Source organism: Mustela lutreola, chromosome 16 (genome assembly GCF_030435805.1).
Source record: "Mustela lutreola isolate mMusLut2 chromosome 16, mMusLut2.pri, whole genome shotgun sequence".
NCBI lineage: Eukaryota > Metazoa > Chordata > Mammalia > Carnivora > Mustelidae > Mustela > Mustela lutreola.
In genome coordinates this window covers 45,407,762-45,431,261 of record NC_081305.1, presented here as the reverse complement: position 1 = coordinate 45,431,261, position 23,500 = coordinate 45,407,762, and the positions used below count along the sequence as shown (strand labels likewise).

General features: G+C 48.4%; 2 protein-coding genes across 2 annotated transcripts; both read left to right on the top strand.

The window, feature by feature from the left end:
- Nucleotides 1-4,611: 4,611 nt before the first annotated feature.
- Nucleotides 4,612-6,587, top strand: LOC131817636 (interferon lambda-4-like). The gene is made up of 4 exons (XM_059151180.1): nucleotides 4,612-5,280; nucleotides 5,367-5,510; nucleotides 5,737-5,811; nucleotides 5,975-6,587. Exons 1-4 carry the CDS (start codon nucleotides 4,612-4,614, stop codon nucleotides 6,071-6,073), a joined length of 987 nt encoding a protein of 328 aa, XP_059007163.1. The 3' UTR covers nucleotides 6,074-6,587.
- Nucleotides 6,588-9,063: 2,476 nt separating this feature from the next.
- On the top strand, nucleotides 9,064-10,376 carry LOC131817635 (interferon lambda-3-like). The gene is made up of 5 exons (XM_059151179.1): nucleotides 9,064-9,237; nucleotides 9,529-9,606; nucleotides 9,863-10,006; nucleotides 10,108-10,191; nucleotides 10,278-10,376. The coding sequence occupies exons 1-5, from the start codon at nucleotides 9,064-9,066 to the stop codon at nucleotides 10,374-10,376; spliced, it is 579 nt and encodes a 192-aa protein (XP_059007162.1).
- Nucleotides 10,377-23,500: the final 13,124 nt, after the last annotated feature.

Genomic DNA, 23,500 nt, shown 5'->3' with positions numbered 1-23,500 from the left:
ATAAAGAAGCTTAATCAACACAATTATGCACAAATATTATATATTGTCTCGGGAGCTATATGATGTATCTCAAAATGTATAAAAAAGGTTTTCAAACATATATATCCCTAGTTGATTAATAGGGGCATATCTCTGGGGAGGGCTTGGGAACTGGGGAGATGATCCTTGGAATACTTAATCTCATCAATAATATTTTAGTTTCTGGAACAGCTGGCTCAGTCCGTGGAGCTTTCTGACTCTTGTGGGTTTGAGTTTGAGCATCACGTTGGGTGGAGAGATTACTTAAAAATAAAATCATTAAAAAATAATATTTTATTTCCTTACAAGGAGAGGGGAATTCTACTTGAGTAATTAAAAATTTAAACCAGCTCAGAGCGTCTGGCTGGCTCAGTTGGTGGAGCATGCAACTTTTGATCTCCAGTTCATGAGTTCAGGCCCCACATTGGGTATAGAGATCACTTGAAAATAAAATCTTAAAAAAAAAAAATTAAAACCAACTTATTGGTTATGGGGGAAATGCTAGCTCATTGATTCCTTAATTCCTGGTAGGATGAAAACATTTCGAGAGCTTTTTAAGAGGTAGAATCTGTTGATTTGACCTCTAGACCTGCAGATATGGCTGCATAAAATGCTGAGTTTGCCCTCTGCTGAAAATCTCTATTAACCAGATCTTTTTTCCAGCCTGTACTGGGCCCACAGACACTGCATCTGTGAGTCTCCCCTGCCCTCTGGCTTATGGTTGGGTTCAGGCAACAGGACGTGCTAGCAGGAGATTGAAAGGAGGAGGTGAGCAAGGCTGGGGTATTTATTCTCTGTCCTCCTGATGCCCTCCCTGCAGGGCTGAGGTCTGACAGTGGCTGCATTTCTGTTCCTCTACCTATAGTCTTGCTATGGTGACCCCAGCTTTCCACGTTACTAGCCACTGGATGCAATGCCATCCCTTGTTGCTTCCCTTAACCCGCCCACTTTGGCCCAGATTACACATTTGGGTAGGTCATCTGCTTCCTGTATATTTCAATTTTTTTTTGAGTTTTTTGCACTTGGACTTTTATTGTGATAACTGTAGCCCTGCATGCTGTTGTCAGTAATAATACAGAGAGGGGCGCCTGGGTAGCTCAGTCAATTAAGTGTCTGCCTTCAGCTCAGGTCATGATCCTAGGGTCCTGGGATTGAGTCTGGCAATGGGCTTCCTGCTCAGTAGGGAATCTGCTTCTCCCTCTGCCTCTGTCTCTCCTCCCTGCTTGTGGGTTCTCTCTCTCTCTCTCTCTCTCAAGTAAATAAATAAATAAATAAAATTAAAAAAAAAACCAACAAAAAACAAAAACCTTTCTATTAGGTTGGTATCCATCTTAGCCCACTAGGCTGCTTTAATCAAATACTACAGAGTAGGGAATTCATGAACGACAGAATTTATTTCTCACAGTGCTGGAGACTGGGAAGTCCAAGATCAGGTGCCTGCATGGTCACATGAGGACCCTCTTCCAGGAGGCAAAGTTCTCACAGGGTGGAAGGGAGCTTGGGAGCTCTGTGGGATTGCTTTCAAAAGAGGACTAGCCTGGTTCATGACTTCCTCACCTCTCAAAGGTGCCACCAACCAGTACCATCATCTTTGTTGATTAGGATTTTGACATCTACATTTAAGGGGACAAATATTCAACAGTATTAAATGTACTTTTTACCGTACATCATTCGAGCTCAATAGCCCGCATTGCGGGGCTCAGAGCTGATTTACTGATTGTCAAGAAATGACATTTGCTACATCTCCGTGTCCTATCCCACCGCGTTCCACTCTTCCTGCCGTCACCAACTTTACTTGTAGTCCTTCAGCCTTTGAAGGCATGTGCCAGCCTTTTAGCCCCAAAGTGTATGTCGGTTCAGAACACCTTTGGTGGCCAGTAACCAAAACCCCAACTCAAGTTGATTGGAGCACTGGACAATTTATAGACTCATAGAACCAGAACTCCAGAGTTTAGGTGATGTTTGATCCTGGAGGACATCACAAGCCTCCCAGTTTTGTTTTGTTTTCTCTTTCGGGTCTCCCTTTCACAGGTGGGAAGGCTGTTTACCCTTACAAACTTCTAGAGGAGTGCCAGCAGCTGGCCTGGCTTTACACTTCCTTCTTCAGTGGGTAGAAGACAGCTTCTTTCCCCAAGATGTCCGAGACTGAGATTTATTCTGATTGGACTGGCTTAAGTCACATGTCCATAACCAACCTAATCACTGGAGCCAGGGAGAAAACTGAGGCAAATGGCGGCAGCCAGGTCACATTCTCCATCCCAGAGATGGGGGAGGGAGGGATGCACATCCTCTTCCCAAAACCATCTGACTCTCCAACTGAAATGGGGGATGCCAGGATGGGTGCAGGAGAAGTAATGGAAGCTTGGAAAGTATGCTGCATGGGTTCCTCAAGGAGTCCTTTCTAGAATTTCCCTCAGCCATTTTGATGTTTCTTTTTTCTTTTTCATCTTTTTCTTTTTTTTCCACTTTTGGATTAGCGTATTTCACTGCTACTGTCAAAGTGCAGAATTTTTTTAAAAAAATCAAGAAGATCTAAGACCTTGTTTCCTTTCTCCCACCCTCTCCTCTAAAAAACAAAAACAAAAACAAAAAAACCCCATGATTTTCTTGCTGTATTTTCCTCTCTGCAAATGCCAACCAGGACTCGATGCAGGAGGGCTGAGTGGAATTGGTCACGTGACCCCTTCTTCCATTTCTTTCAAACCCCAAGGGCACAGGCTCAGGAGACGAGGTGTGGGTGGTGGATAAAAGGCAAAATTCAAGCAGCTAGAGAGGGCCGCCTAGCGTGGGGTCCTTGGCAAGCTGGGGCCAAGGGGGCCAGTTCTCCATCCCCTCGGGTATGGTGGGGCCCCACAGGGCATAGGCCAAGGTGGGGGAGGGGGGTTCCCTTGGAAAGCATGGACTCTCACCCTCTGGTGCTGTGGGCTGCCACCTGGGCCGCCCCCAGGTGGGCGGACAGACGCACACACCATAGCCCAATGTCAGCCCATTTTGATGTTTCTTAAAACGTCCATGCCTTTGGGGGGCCTGGGTGTCTCAGTGGGTTAAGTATCTGCCCCTTGATTTCTGCTCAGGTCATGATCTCAGGGTCATGAGACCAAGCCCAACCTGGGTTCTGCACTCAGCCCCAAATCTGCTTGCTATCCTCTCCCTCTCCTCCTCTCCCCCTCTGCACTTCCCCCACAGTGTTGGTGCTCTCTTAAAAAAAAAAAAAAAAAAAAAAAAAAAGCAAAACAAAAACCGCTATGCCTTTGAATTAAACTTCCGCTGAAAAAACAAAGTAATTTTCTCATAATGCTGATTAATACCTACATCTGAAAAAGTCATGACTTGCCTGTAATTATCAGCATTCATTAATGAATTTAATTATAATCAGTTAGATGGGGTCTCATGGTTGAACTTGCTGAAAATATACCTGAACTATTCTGTAGATGGGCAGATCAGTCTCTATGGACGAGGGAAGGTAGAACACCACTGACAGTAACACGGTTGGGTGGGGGGGTCCCAAAGCCACATCTAGGAGCTGTGTGAGCTTGGGCAGGACCCGTAGCCTCTCTGTATCTCAGTTTCCTCATTGCCAAAATATCAGCTAACAAGAGGACCTATGTCGAAATGCTGCTGAGGAGAGTAAAGCAGTAAGCACAAGAGTAGAGCTCCAAGTGGGGTCTGGCAGATGGGAAGTGTTCAGTACAATTCAGCTAATGATGACTATTAACCGTGATTGAAAAACTCATGTCTGACCCTCCGCTCTTCAACAGCAAACTCACATTTAAAATCAGTACAGGAATGCCTATCATTTAATAGCCGACTCAGGAAGGAATGAGGAAAAGCCGGAGAGAACACAGAAGGGAGTTTTCAGAGTGAGAGAGAAAGATAAACCAAGAAAGACAGGAATGGAAGGACAAGAGCCTGCCTCTGGAGCACTAAACGCCTACAGTGTGAACTCCGCCCTAGGGCAGGCACTTCAGTGGGGACGCCTGCCACTCCTGTCGTTGGGAAGGGAAGAAGTGGTCTGTTTTCAGGTCATTCTTAGAGTGCAGAAGAAAGACCAAGGCAGGCGGAAAAGACAAACAGCTGTCCAGAAGACAAACAGGAGCAGTTGGCTCAGGACAAAGTGTTGGGGCAGAGTCAGGGCTGGCACGGTACCCCGCGTGGGTAAAGTCCTCGTCCCATGGCAGGCATCCCACCCGGCCTGCTGCCAGCGCTGACGTTCGGAAAGCTTAGCGGGATGATGAGGGAAAGCCCGATGGCTCACCGGGTCTCCGCCGCACACATAAAGCCGCCACGGAGGGCGCAGGCACCGCTGTCGGAGGTGGGCACCACGCCGGGGGCCAGTGGGAGGACCGTCCCGCTGCCGCACCAGGGAGGCACCCAGGGCACTCCGCAGGGGAGCCGGCGAGCGCAGAGAGGCCAACTTAGAGAGGGGGTCTCCGGGCTCCTGGTCTCTCCCGCCACCGCCACCGCGTGTGCTAGGCGCCCGCGCTCTGATCATCAGTCGGTGTGCGAGGCCCAGCAGGACAGGGGCTGGGCGTCTTGCCTGCCGTCCGTCGCTTTCTGCAGGAGCCAGAGATGGGGCGGAGGGGTGGAGCCGCCATGGCCGTGGCGCTGTGGGTCTTGGTGACCGCGATCGAGGTGGCGGACCCCTGCGTGGCGACACCCCGGCGCTGCCTCCTGTCCCACTACCGCTCGCTGGATCCCAGGGCGCTGGCGGCCGTCAAGGCGCTGAGGGACCGCTACGTGAGTGATGCTCAGACGTCCCCACCCGGTCCCCCGAGCCCGAGGGCCCGCCGGGCCCCAGCCGCTGATCCCGGTGTGCGACGGCCCTGGCGCTCTAGCGCCCTAGCGCCCCGCAGGGCGGCTCGGATCTCAGGCCAGGATTCTGAGCAGCAGATGTTGCCGGCCGCGGCCGGAGCAAGCGGGAGCACCGACCCCGCCTCTGGGCCAGTGCCCCGAGGGCGCCCCCTGCAGGCGGGCTGGGCTCCACCTCGGGCCAAGTGGCTGCCTGCGCAAGGCCAAGCGTCTCGAGGTGCCTTCAGCCAGCGTCCGCGCCTTGCGAGAGCCGCGCGGTTCCGTGTACAGTCCGCACAACCGTCCTGGCCAGGCGCGTTCCACGTGCAGGAATCCCCGCCGCCGCAGCGCTTCGGGGGCCTGGCGAGGAGGCCCAGCCTCACGCCGGCCCTTGTCCCGCAGGAGGAGGAGACGCTGAGCTGGAGGCCGCGCAACTGCTCGTTCCGCCCAAGGAGGGATCGTCCGCGGCCGTGGGTGAGGCGGGCAAGCCGTCGCGGGGGATGGGGGACGGCGCGGGCCGGGGGCGCGGCCTCGCTAACTGGCGTCCGCTCTCCCCGCAGTCTTGCGCGCGCCTCCGCGTCGTGGTCCGGGACCTGGCGGACGCCCAGGCTGTGCTGAGCCGCCTGCCGAGCCCTGATCGGTTCCCCGGCACCGGCCGGACCCTAGAGCTGCTGGCGGCCGCGCGACGGGACGTGGGAGCCTGCGTGAGTGCCGCTCGCGCCCCCGGCCCCTCGGGCTCTCCCACCTCGCTCTGCGCCCCCGGCCTCCAGCCCAGGCCCACCCGCTTGGCCGTCTGTTCCGCAGCCGCGATTCGCGTGGTGTCGGTGTCCCCCGATCCGGGCTTTGGTCTGTGGCTGGGAGGGTGGCGGGCAGAGTGGCCGGGACACTCGCTTCTTCGCCGTCTCCATGGCCCTCGTGTCCCCCCTGCAGCTCGAGCTGGTCCGGCCGGGCTCGTGGAGGAAGTCCCTGCGGCCACCGAGGAGACGTCCCCCAACACGGAGAGCTGTGAGTGGAGCAGGCGGTGGGGCAGTTAGACCGCAGGGAGGACCGTGGGAGGTGGAGGCAGGCTGGGAGCTCCGACTCTGAGCCGTGAGGGGACTTTGGAGGGGACTTTGCCCGAAAGGGAATTCCTGGTTCAGCCTGGCTCCGCCTCCTTCCCGGGTTCCAGGACTCGCCTCGGTGCCACGAAGCCAACGTCATCTTCAACCTCCTGCGCCTGCTCACGTGGGACCTGAAGCTGGTGGCGAACTCGGGGCCTTGTCTCTGATCCCCGCGGCGGCTTTACCTGGGACCCGCGGGTCTGCAGGCGGTCGGCTGCGGGGGGCTGCCTTCTGCTGGCCGGCTGGAGCAGGCGGGTGTCTCAGCCAGTGGGCACTGAGGCTCGGGAGACTCAGCGTGCGTTGGCCTGACCTCGACCCACCTGCCCTGAGGGCCAGAGGGGCGGGTGTTTTTCGCAAAACCCGACCGAGACGAGTTGTCACCATGGTCCTCCAGGCTCCTGGTATGGCTGGAAGAGGCGATCGATCGTGGAGTCTGCCTTGGTCACTCAGCCCCCCACCCCACCATGTACTAGCGACCAATTTCTCCTTCTGTGGTTACCAGAACCCCAGAGGTCCTCTTCCAGGACAGGTCCCACCCCCTATTTGGATCTTCAGCTACCACTTCGAGATTGTATTAATTTGTGACTCTTGAATCTCCCCAGTGGGGAGGCCCCATACATTCCCTGAGGGGCTTCGTAGGGAAAGGTCCTAAAGTTCTTAAGTTATTGTAGTTTTTGGATTCTGTTACTTATGGGTGTTTTGTATTTGCAAAATTCCTGTGTTTATGTGCCATTGTGTCTGCTGGTGTTAATGTATTGTCAGTTATTAAACATTATTGCATTTTCGTTGGTTGTTTCCCCTGTGACCATTTTGGAGTGTACTGTTCAGTAGAAATGCTGAGCCAAGAAGATCGGGTAACTTGAATTTCAGTTCTGACCTTGCCATTTAATTATGGAGTAACTCCAGGCAAATTCCTTCTCTCTGAGCCTTGGTTTTCTCATCTATGCAATGACATTATTATACTGTCCTTGCAAGTGAGTAATGTACATTGAAATAGTATTTATAAAGCTTCCAGGTGAGGTCATAGTGTGGTCTTAAGAAGTGGTCTCCATTAAAGAACCACATACACATAAGTGCACAAACAATTGTACTTTTTTTTTTCTTTTTAACTTGTCCAGATTTGTGGGCTGACAATCTTTGTTGCTAACTACAAGCCTCATTCTCAAGGTCACACGGCTATGAGGGTAAGAGCCAGGCCTGAGCCCCGGACCCTTTAGTTCCAGGGTCTGGAAGTGCTCTTAACCACCCCACTGAACTGCCCTTGTAAGAAAAACAAGTATGAGGTTTAGGAATTTTGAGATAAAATGTCAGTTTTCCGAATTCATGGTTGAGATGCAAGGTCTTCTCCCCTGATGGAAGGCCCCTGCAATTGACAGAAATTAACCAGTGCACTGAAAATTGAGTTGGGTACATCCCTGCCCTTGGTTTTGAAACATTTTTATATGTCAGACCTCAACAATTTTTCCCAGCTGAGGACTTCTCTCTACCCTGTCTCTGGAGTTATGAATGAGGGAAAGTCAAGTGTCAAAAGGACTCAACTCCTTCTCTCCCCCAAAATTCATCACCTCCAGGTCCAGAGGATCTAACAACACAAAGGTCAGAGACTATAGTGGATACCATCTAGGTGCAAGACAAAATTCATTATCATCCAGTCCTCATCAGTTACTTGCTGTGTCACCTTGGGCAGGTCTCTTAACCTCTCTGAGTCCCTGCAGGTTACTTCTTACTTATAAGACAAAGCCCAGTATGTGATTGGTGTTAATGTAGGTATTCAATTCTACATTGTGGCAAAACCTCTGTGACCAGGTGAGACATGTAAGTGCTCAACAGAATGGGGGTGTCTCTGTTTTCCTTTTGCACAACTGTTACCTATACCCACAAGGCTCCTCCCACGGATCTTCACATAGCTCCCTTCCCCACTTCCTTTAGGACTTTGCTCAAACGTCATTTTCTTGGGCCACCTCATGAATACAAACTCCCTCCTGCTCTCTGCTCTCATCTCTGCATGATCTCCCCCCCACCCACTTTCTGTTTCCTAACATAATACATACCATGTGCTCCACAATCCCCCCACCCACAATACTGTCTGTTACTCCTCTCTAGTAATGAACTCTGTGAAGGATTGTTTTATGTATGTTTCTTTGTTTTCTGTGCTCAATTCCTGGCACTTTGGACAGTATCTGGGACTCAATAAGTACTCGGTGCATAAATGAAGGCATTTGTCACAACAGAGCTGGTCCCCTTGAAGGTCATGGGCATACCCCAAATCCTTAGGAGAGCGTCATAGTCCTGGGTCCTTCCGTGCCTGGACAAGGAAGGATGTTCGTGGAGGCCCTCCTCCCCCCCCCCTTTCTCTCTCTGTGAATAACAGGTGGGGACAGGTTGGGGGAGAGCTGGGGTTCTCTCTTAATTCTTGGCTGTTTTGCTTTTCTGACTCTCTCTTCCTGAGCTCAGCACCCTTCCCCCTCCCCTACACAGCCTCCTTCTTGGAAGTGCCAAGTTCTTTGTGGCACCAGCCCCTAAGTGTGCCTTTCGCTCCCTTCCCTGCATCAGGGCATCCCACAGAAAGGGAAGTCCCTCTGGGCCACTCCCATCCCAGGCCTGAATCTAACCCCTTTCTGGCACTGTGAGTACTCCTGGCAGGGCCGGAGCTGCCCCAGCCCTGACGATTCATCTTCTGAACTCACCTTCACGCAGGTAAACACTGAATCAGAGTTCAGTTTCTCTTTCGCTCCCAAGGCTCAGCTGGCTCTGGGCTTTCCCAGGCTGGGGCCTCCCCTGGTGGTGGATGTCAACCTGGGGCTATGTTTTCACTTTTCCTACATCAGCTGGAGTTGCCCATCTGTTCTGGTTAAAAGCTGCAGCATGGGGCTCAGGCAGGAGTCACACAGACGAAGCTGGAAGTTCAGAGACGCAGACAGGACAGTCTCCAGGGTTCCAGAGGAGGACACTAAAGTCAGAGACACCCACCGAGACTGAGTGAGAGTCCCAGGCAACAGCCTTGAAGGGAACATCCGGATTCTCCTATTGGCTGAAGGAGACAAGCATCCAGGAATGAAGCTGGGTGAGCCCCCTAGCATGGCCCGTAACCCTCACCTAACCCTCAGTGCCTGATGCTCCCTGACCCCTCTCCTTTCTGTCCTTCCGCATCACAGATATGGCCGTGGGCTGCCTGCCGGTGCTGATAGCTATGGTGCTGACCCGGACAGAAGCAGTTCCTGGCCCCAAGCCCCTCGAGGTCTTCCCTGATGCAGGGGGCTGCCACTTGGCCCAGTTCCAGTCTCTGTCCCCGCAAGAGCTGCAGGCCTTCAAGAAGGCCAAGGACACCTTTGTGAGTTTCCCCACAGTCCCGCCTCCTGTGGGCTAACCTTCCCCTCACCCCCCACTTCTCTGGGTCACCATGCTGCTCTCCTCCAGAGGAGGACATGCACCCTTCCCTCGCTGGGCTAACCTCCCCCAGGCACTCGCTGGGAAGACTCAGGGCCCCCCGGGGTCGAGGTACCTCTACTCTCCTTTTACAAGTTAACTTCGGTTCTTCCTGCTGTTAGCATCATCTGGTCCTACTGGATGTTCTCCCTTCTGTCTCACCTACTGGGGGCTGACCTCTGCCTTTGCTCTCCAGGAAGAGTCGCTCTCCGTGAAGGCTTGGAGCTGCCGCCCCCGCCTCTTCCCCAGGACCTGGGACCTACAGCAGCTGCAGGTAAGGGACAGTGAGGCTCACCCCTGCCCTCCCCTGCTCCTCCTCTTCTGGCTCCTTAGGTGGCCCCTTCATCTCCTTCCCACATGTCCCTCTCCTCGTTCTCCCCCACCAGCACCACACACCGCTTACCCTCCCTGAGCACACCGGCTGTGCCCTCTCACCTGTCCCCTGTCACCTTTGCCTGGCCCTTCCTCAGTCCTCCCCACCTGTCCTCTCTCGTGTACAACTCTCACCTGTCTCTGTCTCCCATCCTCAGGTGGGGGAGCGCCCCGTGGCCTTGGAGGCCGAGGTGGCCTTGACCCTGAAGGTCCTGGAGACCATGGCTGACAGGTCCCTGGGGAGCATTCTGGACCAGCCCCTTCACATGCTGCGCCACATCCAGTCTGAGCTCCAGGCCTGTGTGAGTGCTCAGGGCACCTGGGTCCTGTCTGTGCTCTGACCGCCTGAACCTCCCCCTCCACCACAGGCCCCGCCTCACACACCACCCTTCTCTGCCCACAGGTGGAAGCTCAGCCCCTGGCAGGACCCCGGCCCCGAGGCCGCCTCCACCACTGGTTGCACCGGCTCCACGAGGCCCCAAAGAAGGTGGGTGACCAGGGAGGGCCAGTGTCTGGGGACAACCGGGAGCCCAGATGATGGACAGCCAGTGACCCAGCCGTTTCTCCCCACAGGAGCCCCTTGGCTGCCTGGAAAACTCCGTCATGTTCAACCTCTTTCGCCTCCTTACCCGGGACCTGAAATGCGTGGCCAGTGGAGACCTGTGCGCGTGATCCCCGAGACCCACCTGTACCTGTCCTGACATCCCAGCTAGTACCTATGCAGCAGCCACTTTTCTTAATGTATTGCCACCAAATCATTATTTATTATTTATGTGCAGGGATTCTCAACATGGACCCAATAAAATGTTTATTTTTCTACTTTGTATAAAAGTTTTGCAAATAAAAAAGTGAAAGAAATAACCCTCTTTGTAGTATGAGATTGTGGGTTTGTGTGGAATAAGTTTTTAGGTTTCTTTGTTTTTTGGGGGGTTTTGTTGTTGTTGTTTTGGTTGGTTGGGGTGTTTTTTTGTTTTGTTTTGTTTTGTTTTGCTGTGATAACCAATTATCACAACCTTAACTCCAAACAAGACAAATCTCGTGGTTCTGCAGGTCAGAAATCCTGGTGGGCTTGGTAGTTCCTTTGCTGTGGGTCTTACGAGGCTGAACAAAGTGCTGCTGGCTGTATTTTTATTGGGGGGCCCTCTGGGAAGAACCTGTTTCCAAGCTCATTCCAGTTGTCTTGCCATTGCAAAACAGAGGTCCCTGTTCCCCTGAGACTTTGTGACAGTCCAGCCTTAGCTCTTGGTGGCCTCTTTCTGGTCTTGATACATGGGACCCTACATGTGGCATCTGGCACCAAATTCTGGCATCTGACACCTCAGGTCAATGATTATGGTTTTCTGCTTGAGTTTGAGCTGTCCCTTGCTGCTTGCACAGAGATTCCTCCTGAGGGGAAAAGCTGTATAAACTTAGATCTCACACAGTGCCTTTAAAAATTGAATCCTCTCCAGTTTCTGCGTGGCTCTGGTTTCTCTCTAGTGCCTCCAAATAGTTGTTTTTAATTTTTAAAGTTAAAAAAAAATTATTTTGAGGAGGAGGGGCAGAGGGAGAGAGAAAATCCTAAGCAGGCTCCATGCACAATGCAGAGTCTGACATGAGGCTTGATCTTATATGACGCTGAGATCATAACCCCCACAGGAATCAAGAGTCAGTCATCTAACAGACTGAGCCACACAGGCACACCTGAAGAGTTACTTTAAAAAAAACCTTTTTTGTATATTTTAATTTTTTTAAAAAAGATTTATTTATTTATTTTAGAGAGAGAGAGAGGGAGGGAGAGAAGGAGGGAGTGGCAGAGGGAGAGAGAGAGTCCCAAACAGACTGCACTGAGAACAGAACCCGACACTGGGCTCCAGCTTGTGACCCCAAGATCAAGACCCTGATATCATGACCTGAGCTGAAGCCAAGAGTTGGGCACTTAACTGAGAGCGCAACCCAGGTAGCCCTAAATAGTTGTGTTTTGGGGGCACCTGGGTGGTTCAGTCAGGTAATCATCTGCCTTTGGCTCACGTCATGGTCCCGGAGTCCAGGGATCGAGCCCCACATCGGGTTCCATGCTCTGTGGGTAGTCTGCTTCTCCCTCTCCCACTCCCCCTGCTGGTGCTCTCTCTCTCACTGTGTCTCTCTCTGGAAAATAAATAAATAAAAGTTTTTAAAAATAGTTGTGTTTTTTAAAAAGATTTTATTTATTTATTTGGCAGAGAGAGAGAGCATAAGCAGGGGGAGAGGCAGGCAGAGGGAGAAGCAGGGCTTCCACCTGATGCAGGACTTGATCTCAGGACCCTGGGATCATGACCTGAGCTGAAGGCAGACACTTAACTAACTGACCCACCCAGGCATCCCCTTATATAGTTGTTTTTTAAAAAGTAATTTTGTCCAGGGATGCCTGGATTGCTTGGTCGGCTAAACGTCTGACTTTGGCATAGGTCATGATCCCAGGGTCCTGCGATCAAGTCCCTCATCGGGCTCCTTGCTCAGCGGGGAGCCTGTTTCTCCCTCTGCTCGCAGCTCTCCCTGCTTGTACTTTCACTCTCTCGTGCACATACGTGCACTCTGTCACTAGGAAATAAATAAATAAAATCTTTAAAAATTTCATTTTGTCCAGAGTTGGTAATTGTTGTCTGTGCAGAAGGTAGTGAGTACCCTCTCACCTGTCCCTGTCCCATCCTTTTCCCTCTGTGGTTCACCCTCAGGTGAATGATTCCACTTGGATCTCCCCTGTGCCTGTAGACACATGTCAGTTGGGCTTTGATTGATCTGAAGGTTTGACAGACTTGGATGCCATTCACAGCTCACTCGTATGGCTGGCTGTTAGCTCAGCCAGGAATGTTGACCAGAACATCTGCAAATAGCTTCTCCACATGACTCAGATTTCTCCCAGCACTGCAGTCCCTGAACAGCTGAACTTCTCACAAAGGAGTTGGCTGCCCTCCAAACAATGTTTAAGGGACAGGAAGTGAAAGCTGAAGGCTAGTTAAGGGCTATGTCCAGAAATGACACTATGTTCTATTGGCCCCAGCTGTCTCAGGCCCTGTCCATATTTTAGAGTATGACGAAAAATAAAGCTCACTCTTTTAAAAAAGATTTTATTTATTTATTTGACAGATAGTGATCACAAGTAGGCAGAGAGGCAGGCAGAGAGAGGAGGAAGCAGGCTTCCCTCTGAGCAGACAACCCGATGCGGGGCTCGATCCCAGGACCCTGGGACCATGACCCGAGCCGAAGGCAGAGGCTTTAACCCACCGAGCCACCCAGGCACCCCTAAAACTCACTCTTGATTGTGGCGTAGCAATATCACATTCCAGTAGAGCATGTGGGACAGAGATATTGCTGGGAAATACAATTTGACCACAATAGACACAATCCTGAGCTATTTCCCGCCGCACAATACTCTAAGACTGCACGATGCTGTGATTGAATGTGAGTGTCTTTTCAGGGTCCATGGCTGCCCAGTGCCCAGAGGAGTCAAAAAAAATCCGGACTCTTCCAGAAGTTTTATCTAACACCAGTGTGAGGGGATAGGAGACTGGTTAGTATCGCTCTCCATGGTCCTGAATCTGTGTGATTTCTTCCTCACCAAAGCCATGCAGGAGAATGGTCCAACTCTACCAATACACACACACATCGTGTGTTCTTTGTTTTGTCAATATTGACAAAAATTGACATGAAATATAATAATAGAATAAAAAAGAACCATTCTGTTTTATAACAATAGCAAAAAGTTAGTGAAAGGTCACAGTGGATCCAGTCGTATTGTAAGTGCTGCCCAAGGGTAAGTCCTTAAATTCACACAATAATCCTATGTTGTAGGTACCATTATCAGCACACATTTTAAGTCCAGGAAAGGTGAAGGACAAAGAGGCAAATCACCCACTCCATGTTACACAAACTAATAAGTTAGGATTTGAGACAAATTATTCTTGACAGAGTCCATACTCTTTTTTTTTTTTTTTTTTTTGAGAGAGAGAGAAAGAGAGAGAGAGAGAGGGAAAGAGAGCGGGCTCTCCCATGGTGGGGGGAGTGGCAGAGGGAGATGGAGAGAGAGAGAGAGAGAGAATGCTAAGCAGGCTCTATGCTCAGCACAGAGGCTCATGAGGTTCTCGATCCCACGACCCTGATATCATGACTTGAGCCAAAATCAAGAGTCAGATGCTCAACTGACTGCTATCCAGGTGACCTCTATTTTTGTCTTAGACCTGCATACTGAGCCAAACTATTCATGGTCTAAGCTCAGCCTCTTCAGCCATACGTGTAAACAAAGGACTAGGCAGCAATGCACCAGGACAGATGACCTGGAGGCTGAGCCCGCTCGTGCACAAGCGGACTTGTACTCTGGTCTTGCCTGTGCCTGATCTTAGATGTACCATTTCCATCTCACAACAAACAGCTGCTTGGATAACCCGGCCTTAGGATCTGGTGGGTCAGGCAGCTCATAACTGGTCATGTGATATCCCGAGCCCCTGCACTTCCTGTCTGCTGTGACCCAGCAGCATGCCAGGCATTGCTTTATGAATGGAGTATACTTTGTTGTAGATGCCCTGACCTTGCTCCAGAACCCTAGTGGGGTCCCACTGTGATTCTCCCATTGAGGTTTGTATAAATGCCAAAAGAGGTCTTTTCTTACCACATATCCCTCAAGTTCCATGGGGTCTGTTGAGTCATATGCTTTAAGAGACAGAGGGGCTCACACCACAGCCTGGACCTCCTGCAGAGTCTATTCTGTTCTGCACCTCACTCCAAGCTGATACAGTTCCATGTTTGTGGCTTGGAGCATTATTCCCATATGCTGTCCCCTGAGCCCAAATGTGCCTAACCAGTTTTGTGCCTTTTTCTTAGCAGAGAGAGGTGTGAGTAGCAATGGTTTCTTTTGAAGGGGGTGTCCTGACATACCCCAGGCCACTGGACCCCTCAAGACTTGACCCATGTAGCAGGTGCCTGCAACTTTGAAGGGTTTCTCCTCCACCCTTGGGAGGATATTTTCCAATGTACTTTCACTTCTTCCTCTTAAAATCTGATTAGCATATTGCTGTCTAAGAGTGAGCCAATGTGGCATTCTGTGCTCAGATGGCCCAGATCCTTGCAGTTATAGTTATGGCAGAGGGCAGGATGGCTAACATATCCCTGGGGCCATATTGAATGTGCATCTTGGCCATCCTGAGTAAACATGACCTGCCTCTGATCCTCCTTTCTGAAGGGACAGAGAGATCATATTTGCCAGGGCAATGGTCACATATCACACAGTGGGGCTGTGTTAACTCTCTTTGGCAAAGATAGCCTGTCCAGCAGAGCAGCTGCAAATTGGGCTACTATTTGATTAAATCTGCACTTCCACTGTCATCCACACCAACCAGATAGTTTTTGAAGAGGTCAGGCCAATGAACTAAATGAGGGTATGATGGGGACCACCATTCCTGCATTTTTCATGTCTTTGAGGATGGCATAGCTCTCTACCATACTCTCGGGGATATGGTGATTTTTTTTTTTTTAACTGTGATGACTAGGATGGGAAGGGGCCAGTTTCAGAGGCTTCTATTTGGTCTTTCCCCATTATAACAGCTCCAGGAGGGAGGTCTGGGTCATGATTCCATTTGTCAGCTGCCTCTATATGTCTCCCTGACTCTAGCAGAAGGGACAGAATGGCACTCTGGGTCCTCAGCATTGGTATTAATTCAGACCCTGTGTTTCACAGTTATCAAAAGATCTGAGTTTTCCCTTTAACCAGTGCACTGTTAACCAAAGTAATTGCCATTAGCAATGGCTTCCAGTAAATGTTTAACAACTGGCTCTCTGAGAAGAAGAGCTCTAATTTGCAGCATTTTCCTATTTCTATCATGTAAGTACAACAGCTATGACTGACATCAAGCTGCCACCAAGGCATCCCTGAGCACAGAGTCTGGAAGAGCTGTCCAGCAGGACATCATCATCTAGTATTTCTACATAGAAATAATAGACAAAGCATTTTACTTCCCCAGCACTGTCATAACAGAGTCCCACAAACTGTGTGACTTAAAATAGCAGAAAAGTGTTGTCTCACATTTCTGAAGGTTGGAAATCCAAAATCAAGATATCAGCTGAGCCATGCCAGTTTCCCTCTGAAAACCTCATCTTTTCCAGGTGCTGGGTGTTTCCCAGCAATCCTTGGCATTCCTTGGGTGCACCACTGTGATCTCCCATGGCTGCCTTCCCCCTCAGTGCCTCTTCCTCTTCTCCTTCTTCTTTTTAAAGATTTTATTTATTATTTGACAGAGAGAGACACAGCAAGAGAGGGAACACAAGCAGGAGGAGTGGGAGAAGGAGAAGCAGGCTTCCCACTGAGCCAGAAGCCTGATGTGGGACTCGATCCCAGGACCCTGGAACCATGACCTGAAAGAACCAACTGAACCACACAGGCACCCCATTTTGGTAAGATTTTTAAATTTTAAGTTCATGTAATTTCATGTTTCTAATGGCTTTGCTTAATGGTAGACTTGCAAAATTCCTGAAAATTTAACAGTTGGCTCTGGTATGTTGATACAAACCACACCATGGGTTGTGGGTCCCTTTGAGGAAGGACTTTCCCTGAGTCTCTAGAACTCTTAGGAAGATCTCCCGAGTCTGCCTTGCATTTCATCTGCTACCAAGGCAGAATCTTGCTTTCAAGTTCTGCCTTGAGTTGGTGATTCACCATCTGAACCTGTCATTCTGGCTCAAGATACTTCCTCTTTCACCGGTATCTCATCTTTGCTCATCACAGGTAAACATTTTAACTATTGCACTGCTTAGCATGCTAGGTGTCTCCACACTCCACCTGCTCCTGGAGATTGGGTCCTCATTGCCAGCCAAACAGCAAGTGTCCCTATTCCAAAAGCCCATTGCTGAGTGTGCTTGATAAGAACTCTTTTGATACCAGTGGCCTTAGATTAGATTTTCTGGAACACTTTGACACAGAATTGCAGGCAGAAGGCTTATTGGGAAGAATCATTAAATTCTACTCCTGAAATGGATATTACACTAAATGTTAACTAATTAGAATTTAAATAAAAATCTAAATGAACAACAAAAAAGAAAAAAAAAAGAAGACTGATTGTGGAGGGCTCTTGGGAGGTGCACGTGAAAGAACATGAGGAAGGAAGGACTGTGGAGGGCAAGTTGCACTTTAAGGCAGTTCCACAGACATGTTGGCCCATCCTACAGAGAGCTCTGCAGCTGAATTGACCCTTCAAAGTTGTCCCAAATAGCAGCTGCGATTGAGGCTTTGATATCTCTATGTTGGCCAATCACTGGCCATGGCCAATGCCCTATTTTTGAGGCAAGGCAGTTCATTGAAGCTGACAGTATTTCCTTCTTGAGGGGTGTGGCCAGGAGCCATCAGCAGCTGCATTCCCAACAGCTGGGGCCTAAGTGTGCAGGTGCTGAGGAAGTGATTTGGGTAGAGTGTCAAAGTAACCATGACACAGACTAAGATTCAGAGCCTCATCTTTGCATGGCCCCTCCCAGTCTGGGGAGGGGGGGACTTCTCCATGGGGTTACACGGTTACCTGTTTTTGTAAAATAAGCAGAATAAAATCTTTTTCTGATTGGGTTTCCTTTTTCTATGGATATAATGTTGACATATACCATTATATTAATTTCAAGTATACAACTTAATGATTCGATATTTGGATATGTTATGAAATGATCACCTCAATTCATCATCATTCATACTTAAAATTTTCTTTCTTGAGATGAGATTTTAAGACCTATTCTCTTAGCAAATTTCAAATCTTCAATAGGGTATTATTAGCTATAGTAACCGTACAATAGGTCCCCAGGAATCATTTATTTCATAACTGGAAGTTTGTAGTTTTGATCACCTTCACTCATCTTGGCCACCCCTATCCCCCTTGTCTGTCTCTGGTAACCATCAATCTGTTCACTGTGTCTATGAGTTGTTTAGTTTTTGTAGGTTTGGCTTTTTTGTTGTTGTTGTTGTTTTGTTTTGTTTTTAGCTTCTACTTATAAGTGAGATCATATGGTGTTTGTCTTTCTTGGGCTTTTTTCACTAAGCATAATGCCTTCGAGGTCCTTCCACATCTTGTCATCACAAATGACAAGATTTTCTTCATTTTGGGGGCTAGTAGTATTCCATTGTTATCTGTATGCTATACCTTTTTTACCCATTCATCCACTGATAGACACTCAGTTTGCTTCCATGCCTTCACTGTTGTAAATAATGCTGCAATGAACACAGGGGTGTATAGCTCTTTTGAGTTAGTGTTTTCTTTTCCTTTAGATAAATACCCAGATGTGCAATTGCTGGATCATATGGTTCTATTTTTTTAAGTTCTTTTTTTTTTAAGATTTTTTTATTTATTTGACAGAGAAAGAGATTACAAGTAGGCAGAGAGGCCGGCAGAGAAATAGAGAGAGAGAGAGAGAGGGAAGTGGGCTTCCTGCTGAGCAGAGAGCCGGATGCGGGGCTTGATCCCAGGACCCTGAGATCATGGCCTGAGCCGAAGGCAGGCGTCTGAGCCACCCAGGCGTCCCTTGGTAGTTCTATTTAAAAAAATTTTTTTAGGAATCCCCATACAGTTTCTCATAGCGGCTGCATCCATTCAGTTTTTCAAAAGGAGTCCCTAAATGCTGTGAGCTTCAAGTCCCACTAATCCCAGATCTGCCTCTTTGAGTGAGAGCAACTCCAACCAGTCAATTCATGCTGAACAGAGTTTGCAAAAAGGTTGAGCTGCTGTAACAAAAAGACCCTCAAAGTAGTGGATGAAAAAAAAAAAAAACCCCACAGAAGTGTAAAGCTCTACCACCCCACAGCTCCAAGGGGAGTGATCCAGCTAGCAGGGTGTTTCCACTCAGTCTTCTAGGGACCCATTTTTTCCCCTGCTCTACAATCCCCAATCCCCTGAGGGCAGGCAATCTTACCCATTTTCATGCATTGGACTTCAAGACAGACTTGCAAAGCTTCTCAAAATAAAATACACAGGACAAAGAAATCCATTTCTTATTGCAATGCAGTTATCAAAATATTTTTAAAAACTGCAATATAGTAATTTATGTGCTTCTTCACTATTGTGTTAAATAAAAAGCCACTCATGGCAGCTTTAATAGCTACTTAAAAAATAATATTTTGAGATGCCTGTTAGAAGATAATGCAATAAGAAAGTATCTGAAAATATCTTTCAGTGACAAAGGCACAAGTTCTGCCAGCACCATTGTGGTTTGTTGCCACCATTGTGTGGTGGACTGAAGAGTGGGTCTCAGAGATGTTCTTGGTCCCTGGAACCTGTGACTATTTCCCCTTACACAGTAAAAGAGGCTTTGCAGATGTGATTAAGTTAAATATCTTGAGATGGGGAGATTATTCTGGGCTGTCCAGGTGCACCCAGTAAAATCACAGGGGTTCTTTTTTTTTTTTTTTTTAAGATTTTATTTATTTATTTGTCAGAGAGAGAGAGGAAAAAAAAAAAAAAAAACCAAGCAGGGGAAATGGCAGACAGAGGGAAAGGGAGAAGCAGGCTCCCCGATTAGCCAGGAGCCCAATGAGGGACAATCCCAGGACCTGGGATCATGACCAGAGCCAAAGGCAGATGCTTAGCCAACTGAGCCACACCAGGCATCCCCACAGGGGTCCTTATAAGAGGAAGGCAGGAGGGTTAGAGTAAAGAGCAGGAGGAGTGCCATGGGAAGCAGCAGATTGGAACGCTGTGGGGAAGGAAACCCAAGTCAAGGAAGTCAGGTGACCCTCAACATTGAATAAGGCAAGGAAATGGATTCTCCCCTGTAGTATCTAGAAGGAACCAGCCCTGCCAACACCTTGATTTTAGACTTCCAACCTCCAGAACTATTGTAGCATAAATTTGCAGAGTGTTTTGTTCTGTTTCTTTGGTTAGGCAATTTTTTAAAAAAGATTTTATTTATTTATTTGACAGACAGAGATCACAAGTAGGCAGAGAGGCAGGCAGAGAGAGAGGAGGAAGCAGGCTCCCTGCTGAGCAGATAGCCCGATGTGGGACTCGATCCCAGGACCCTGAGATCATGACCTGAGCCGAAGGCAGCGGCTTAACCCACTGAGCCACCCAGGCACCCCTGGTTAGGCAATTTTTAAAAGGTTTCACTGTGAAGAACACACAGAAGATTTACCATCTTGGCCATTTGTAAGTGGACAGGTTGGTAGTATTGTCTTCACATGGTTGTGCTACCCACTCCAGAACTCCTTCATCTTGCAAAACTGAAACCCAGTACCCATGAAACAACAATTTCTCCTCTCCCTCCACCAGCCCCTGGCAACCACCGCCCTACTTTCTGTCTCTATGAATTTACCAACTCCAGGTACCTCCTATAACTGGAATCCTACAATATGTTTATTTTTGTGACTGGTTTATTTCACTTAACATTGTGTCCTTAAGGTTCATCCATGTTACATCTCACCATGTGTCAGAATCTCCTTCCTTTTTACAAGCTGAATAATGGGTTGCCTGGGTGGCTCAGCTGGTTAAGCACCAGACTCTTGGTTTTGGCTCAGGTCACAATCTCAAGGTCATGAGACCAAGTCCTATGTCAAGCCCCACAAGGGGCTCCAAGCTCCGTGCTCAGCAAGGAATCCATGGAGATTTTCTCACTCTCCCTCTTCCTCTGCCCCTCTCCCCAGTAAATAAAATAAAATCTTAAAGAGACCTGAATAATATTGCATTGTATGTATGGACCACATTTTATTTGTCCAGTCATCAGGTGATGGAAAATTTGCATTGTTTTAAGTTGCTAAGTTTATGGTGATCTGTTACAGCTCTGCTCTATCAAACACATTCTTCACGAGTTCCCACTTGCCTGGTTTTCTTCCTACCTCTCTGGTGCCTTCTTTTCAGTCTTCTTTGCTGATTCATCTTCTCATCTCCCCATCTATAGACATTGGAATATACCAGAACTCATCCTGGCCTTTATCTCTTGTATCCGTGATGCATTCATCTATTCTCATGGCTTTAGAGCCTACCTGACCTCTACAGTTATGGCACTCGGGACAGATTGAATTATTGGTGCAAATTCTTCCAATTCCCTGCGTCCATACCCTTGACACAGTCTCACTGAAGACAGAGTTTACTTCTCTGCCTCTTGATTTTTGACACAGCCATATTAATTGTTAAGCCAATGGTGTATATCTAGAAGAGGTAATGTGTCAGTTCTCAGTCTAAGCCTTAAGAAGCCTCCTGAGCTTTGGTCACGGCAATTAGAGCTCTCCTGGCTTGCTGCTGTCCCTCAGCTTGGCCTCAGACCAGAGCCAGCTAGTCCCACAGCTTAAAGCAGAGCCACCCAGCTGAACCTGGTCTGAATCTACCAACCCCAGATACCAGTAGAGCCACCTCCAGCTGGTCTGCAAATGCTGGGCTAAGTAAGCGATCATTGTATTTTTGAGGTTTCTGTAGTTGCTTATTACGTAGCACAAACTGACTGATATAACTCACAAACTTTGATCTTCAGACTTCACCCCAGAACTCCAGGCTTATATATCAGATTGACCACTGAACAACCTTATTTAGATGTTCAGTGGACTTCTCAAACTTATCATACCCCAAATGTAACTCCTGCTCTTCTCACTTAAAACCTAGGGGTGTCTGGGTGGCTTGGTCAGTTAAGTGTCTGCCTTTGGCTCAGGTCATGATCCCAGGTTCCTGGGATTGAGCCCCATGTTGGGCTCCCTGCTCAGCGAGGAGTCTGCTTTTCCGTCTCCCTCTGCTGCTCACCCTGCTTGTTCTCTCACTCACTCGCTCTTTTAAATAAATCTTTAAACCTGTTATTTCTATAATCTTTCTCAACCCATTAAATGGCAGTTCGTCTTTCCAAACCCCCAGGTGAAAGACCTTGGAATCAGCCTTGGCTCCCTTTCTTTGGTCATTTCCCACATCTGTTTAGCAAATCCAGTTGTAAGTATGTGCCGAATCTGACCATTTCTCACTCTCTCCACTGCCCCTACCCTAGTCTTGTCCATCTTCTCCCACCTGGATCATGGAAGCAGCCTCCTCCCTGAGTTCCCTACTCCTGCTTCAAATCCCCCAGTCTGTTCCTCATACACAGCCAGAGGGACTCCGTGAATACCTGAGTCAGGTCAGGAGTCTCCCCTGATCTCTCCTGGCTCCATCTCACTCAGAGTAAAAGACAAAGTCCTTATATAAGGCTCCATATGACCTGCCCCCATGACCTCTCTGACTCCTTCTCTTCCCCTCTCTTCCTACCTCTCTGCATTCTGCCCACACAAACTCCTTGCCATTTCTTAAATACTCTTTTGCTCTGGCAGTTCCCTCTGCTGGGAATCCTCTCCCCCCAGCATTGCCATAACTGCCCTATTTCCCCTCCACAAGTCTTCGCTCAAATGCTTCTTCCTGAGGCTTCCCTGACCACTCATTCAAAATTGTTCCCACCTTGTTCTATGCTCTCTGCTTGATTCACTTTTCTCCATTGCAGGTACACCCTCTAGCATTCAGTCATTACATTTATTTTATTTTGTTCATTGCCTGTCTTCCACAATGGAATATGATCTCTACGAGGGCAATGTTTTTTGTCTACCTAGTGAAGCCAATTACCCCCCCTCCCTGGCCCCGGAATGTGAGTGGTATGACATGTCATTTCTGTGTGCATTGCCTGCTTTTTCCTATGACCAGAAATTGACAACAATTCAGGTATTGTCTGAGTATAGACAGTAGCAAGCAGAGCCCCAAACTGACCTGTGATGAGTGCACAGCGTGAGAAAGAGATGAACTTTTGCAAATGTCAGCCCCTGAGGGCTACTTGTTACTGCAGGAAACGCAGCCTCTCTTAACTTACAGGTTATTGTCACCAACCCACTGAGTGTCTATGAAGAGTAGATGAGAACATGTGTGTGGGGCCTTTGACAGAGAATTTAGCACATAGTAAATGGGCACTATTACTGTATCACTTTTATTATTGCTACTGTCATTATTTTTAATTATACTACTACTACTTTGGGGGTATATTAACACCAATCTAATCTAGCCCTTGACTCCTGGAAGTCCCTTCCCCCTGCTCCCCATAATCACTTTTTTAAAAAATTGAGGTACATGGGCACCTGGGTGGCTCAGTTGGTTGAGCAACTGCTTTCAGCTCAGGCCATGATCTTGGAGTTCCGGGATCAAGCCTCACGACAGGCTCCCAGCTACACAGAGAGTCTGCTTCTCCCTCTGATCTCCTCCCCTCTCTTAATCTCTCTCTCTCTCTCTCATTTTCTCTCTCAAATAAATAAATAAAATGTTTTTAAAATTGAGGTACAACTGACATATAACATTATGTTAGTTTCAGGTATACAACATAATGATTCAACATTGGTATATATTGTGAAATGATCACCAAATAAGTCTAGTTAACATCCATCACCATATATGGCTACAAATTTTTTTCTCTTGTGATGAGAATTTTTAAGATCTATTGTCTTAGCTACTTTCAAGGTATGTATGTATGTATTTTTAAGAGAGAGAGAGAGAATGAGCTGGGGGATGGGCAGAGGGAGAAGCAGGGCAGGGGGGGAGCAGGGAGCTCAATGAAGAACTCAGTCCTAGGACCCTGGGATCATGACCTGAGCCAAAGGCATATGCTTAATGAATTGAGCCACCCAGGCACTCCTGCAACTTTCAAATATGTAATACAAATTATTAACTGTAGTCATCACGCTATAATTACAATCCCATGACATTTATTCTATAACTAGAAGTTAGTACCTTTTGACCCATTTCACCCATTTTCCCAAAGTCTACCCCAACCTCAGGCAACCACCAATCTGCTCTCTATTTCTATGAGTTTGGTTTTGTTTGCTTGTTTGTTCT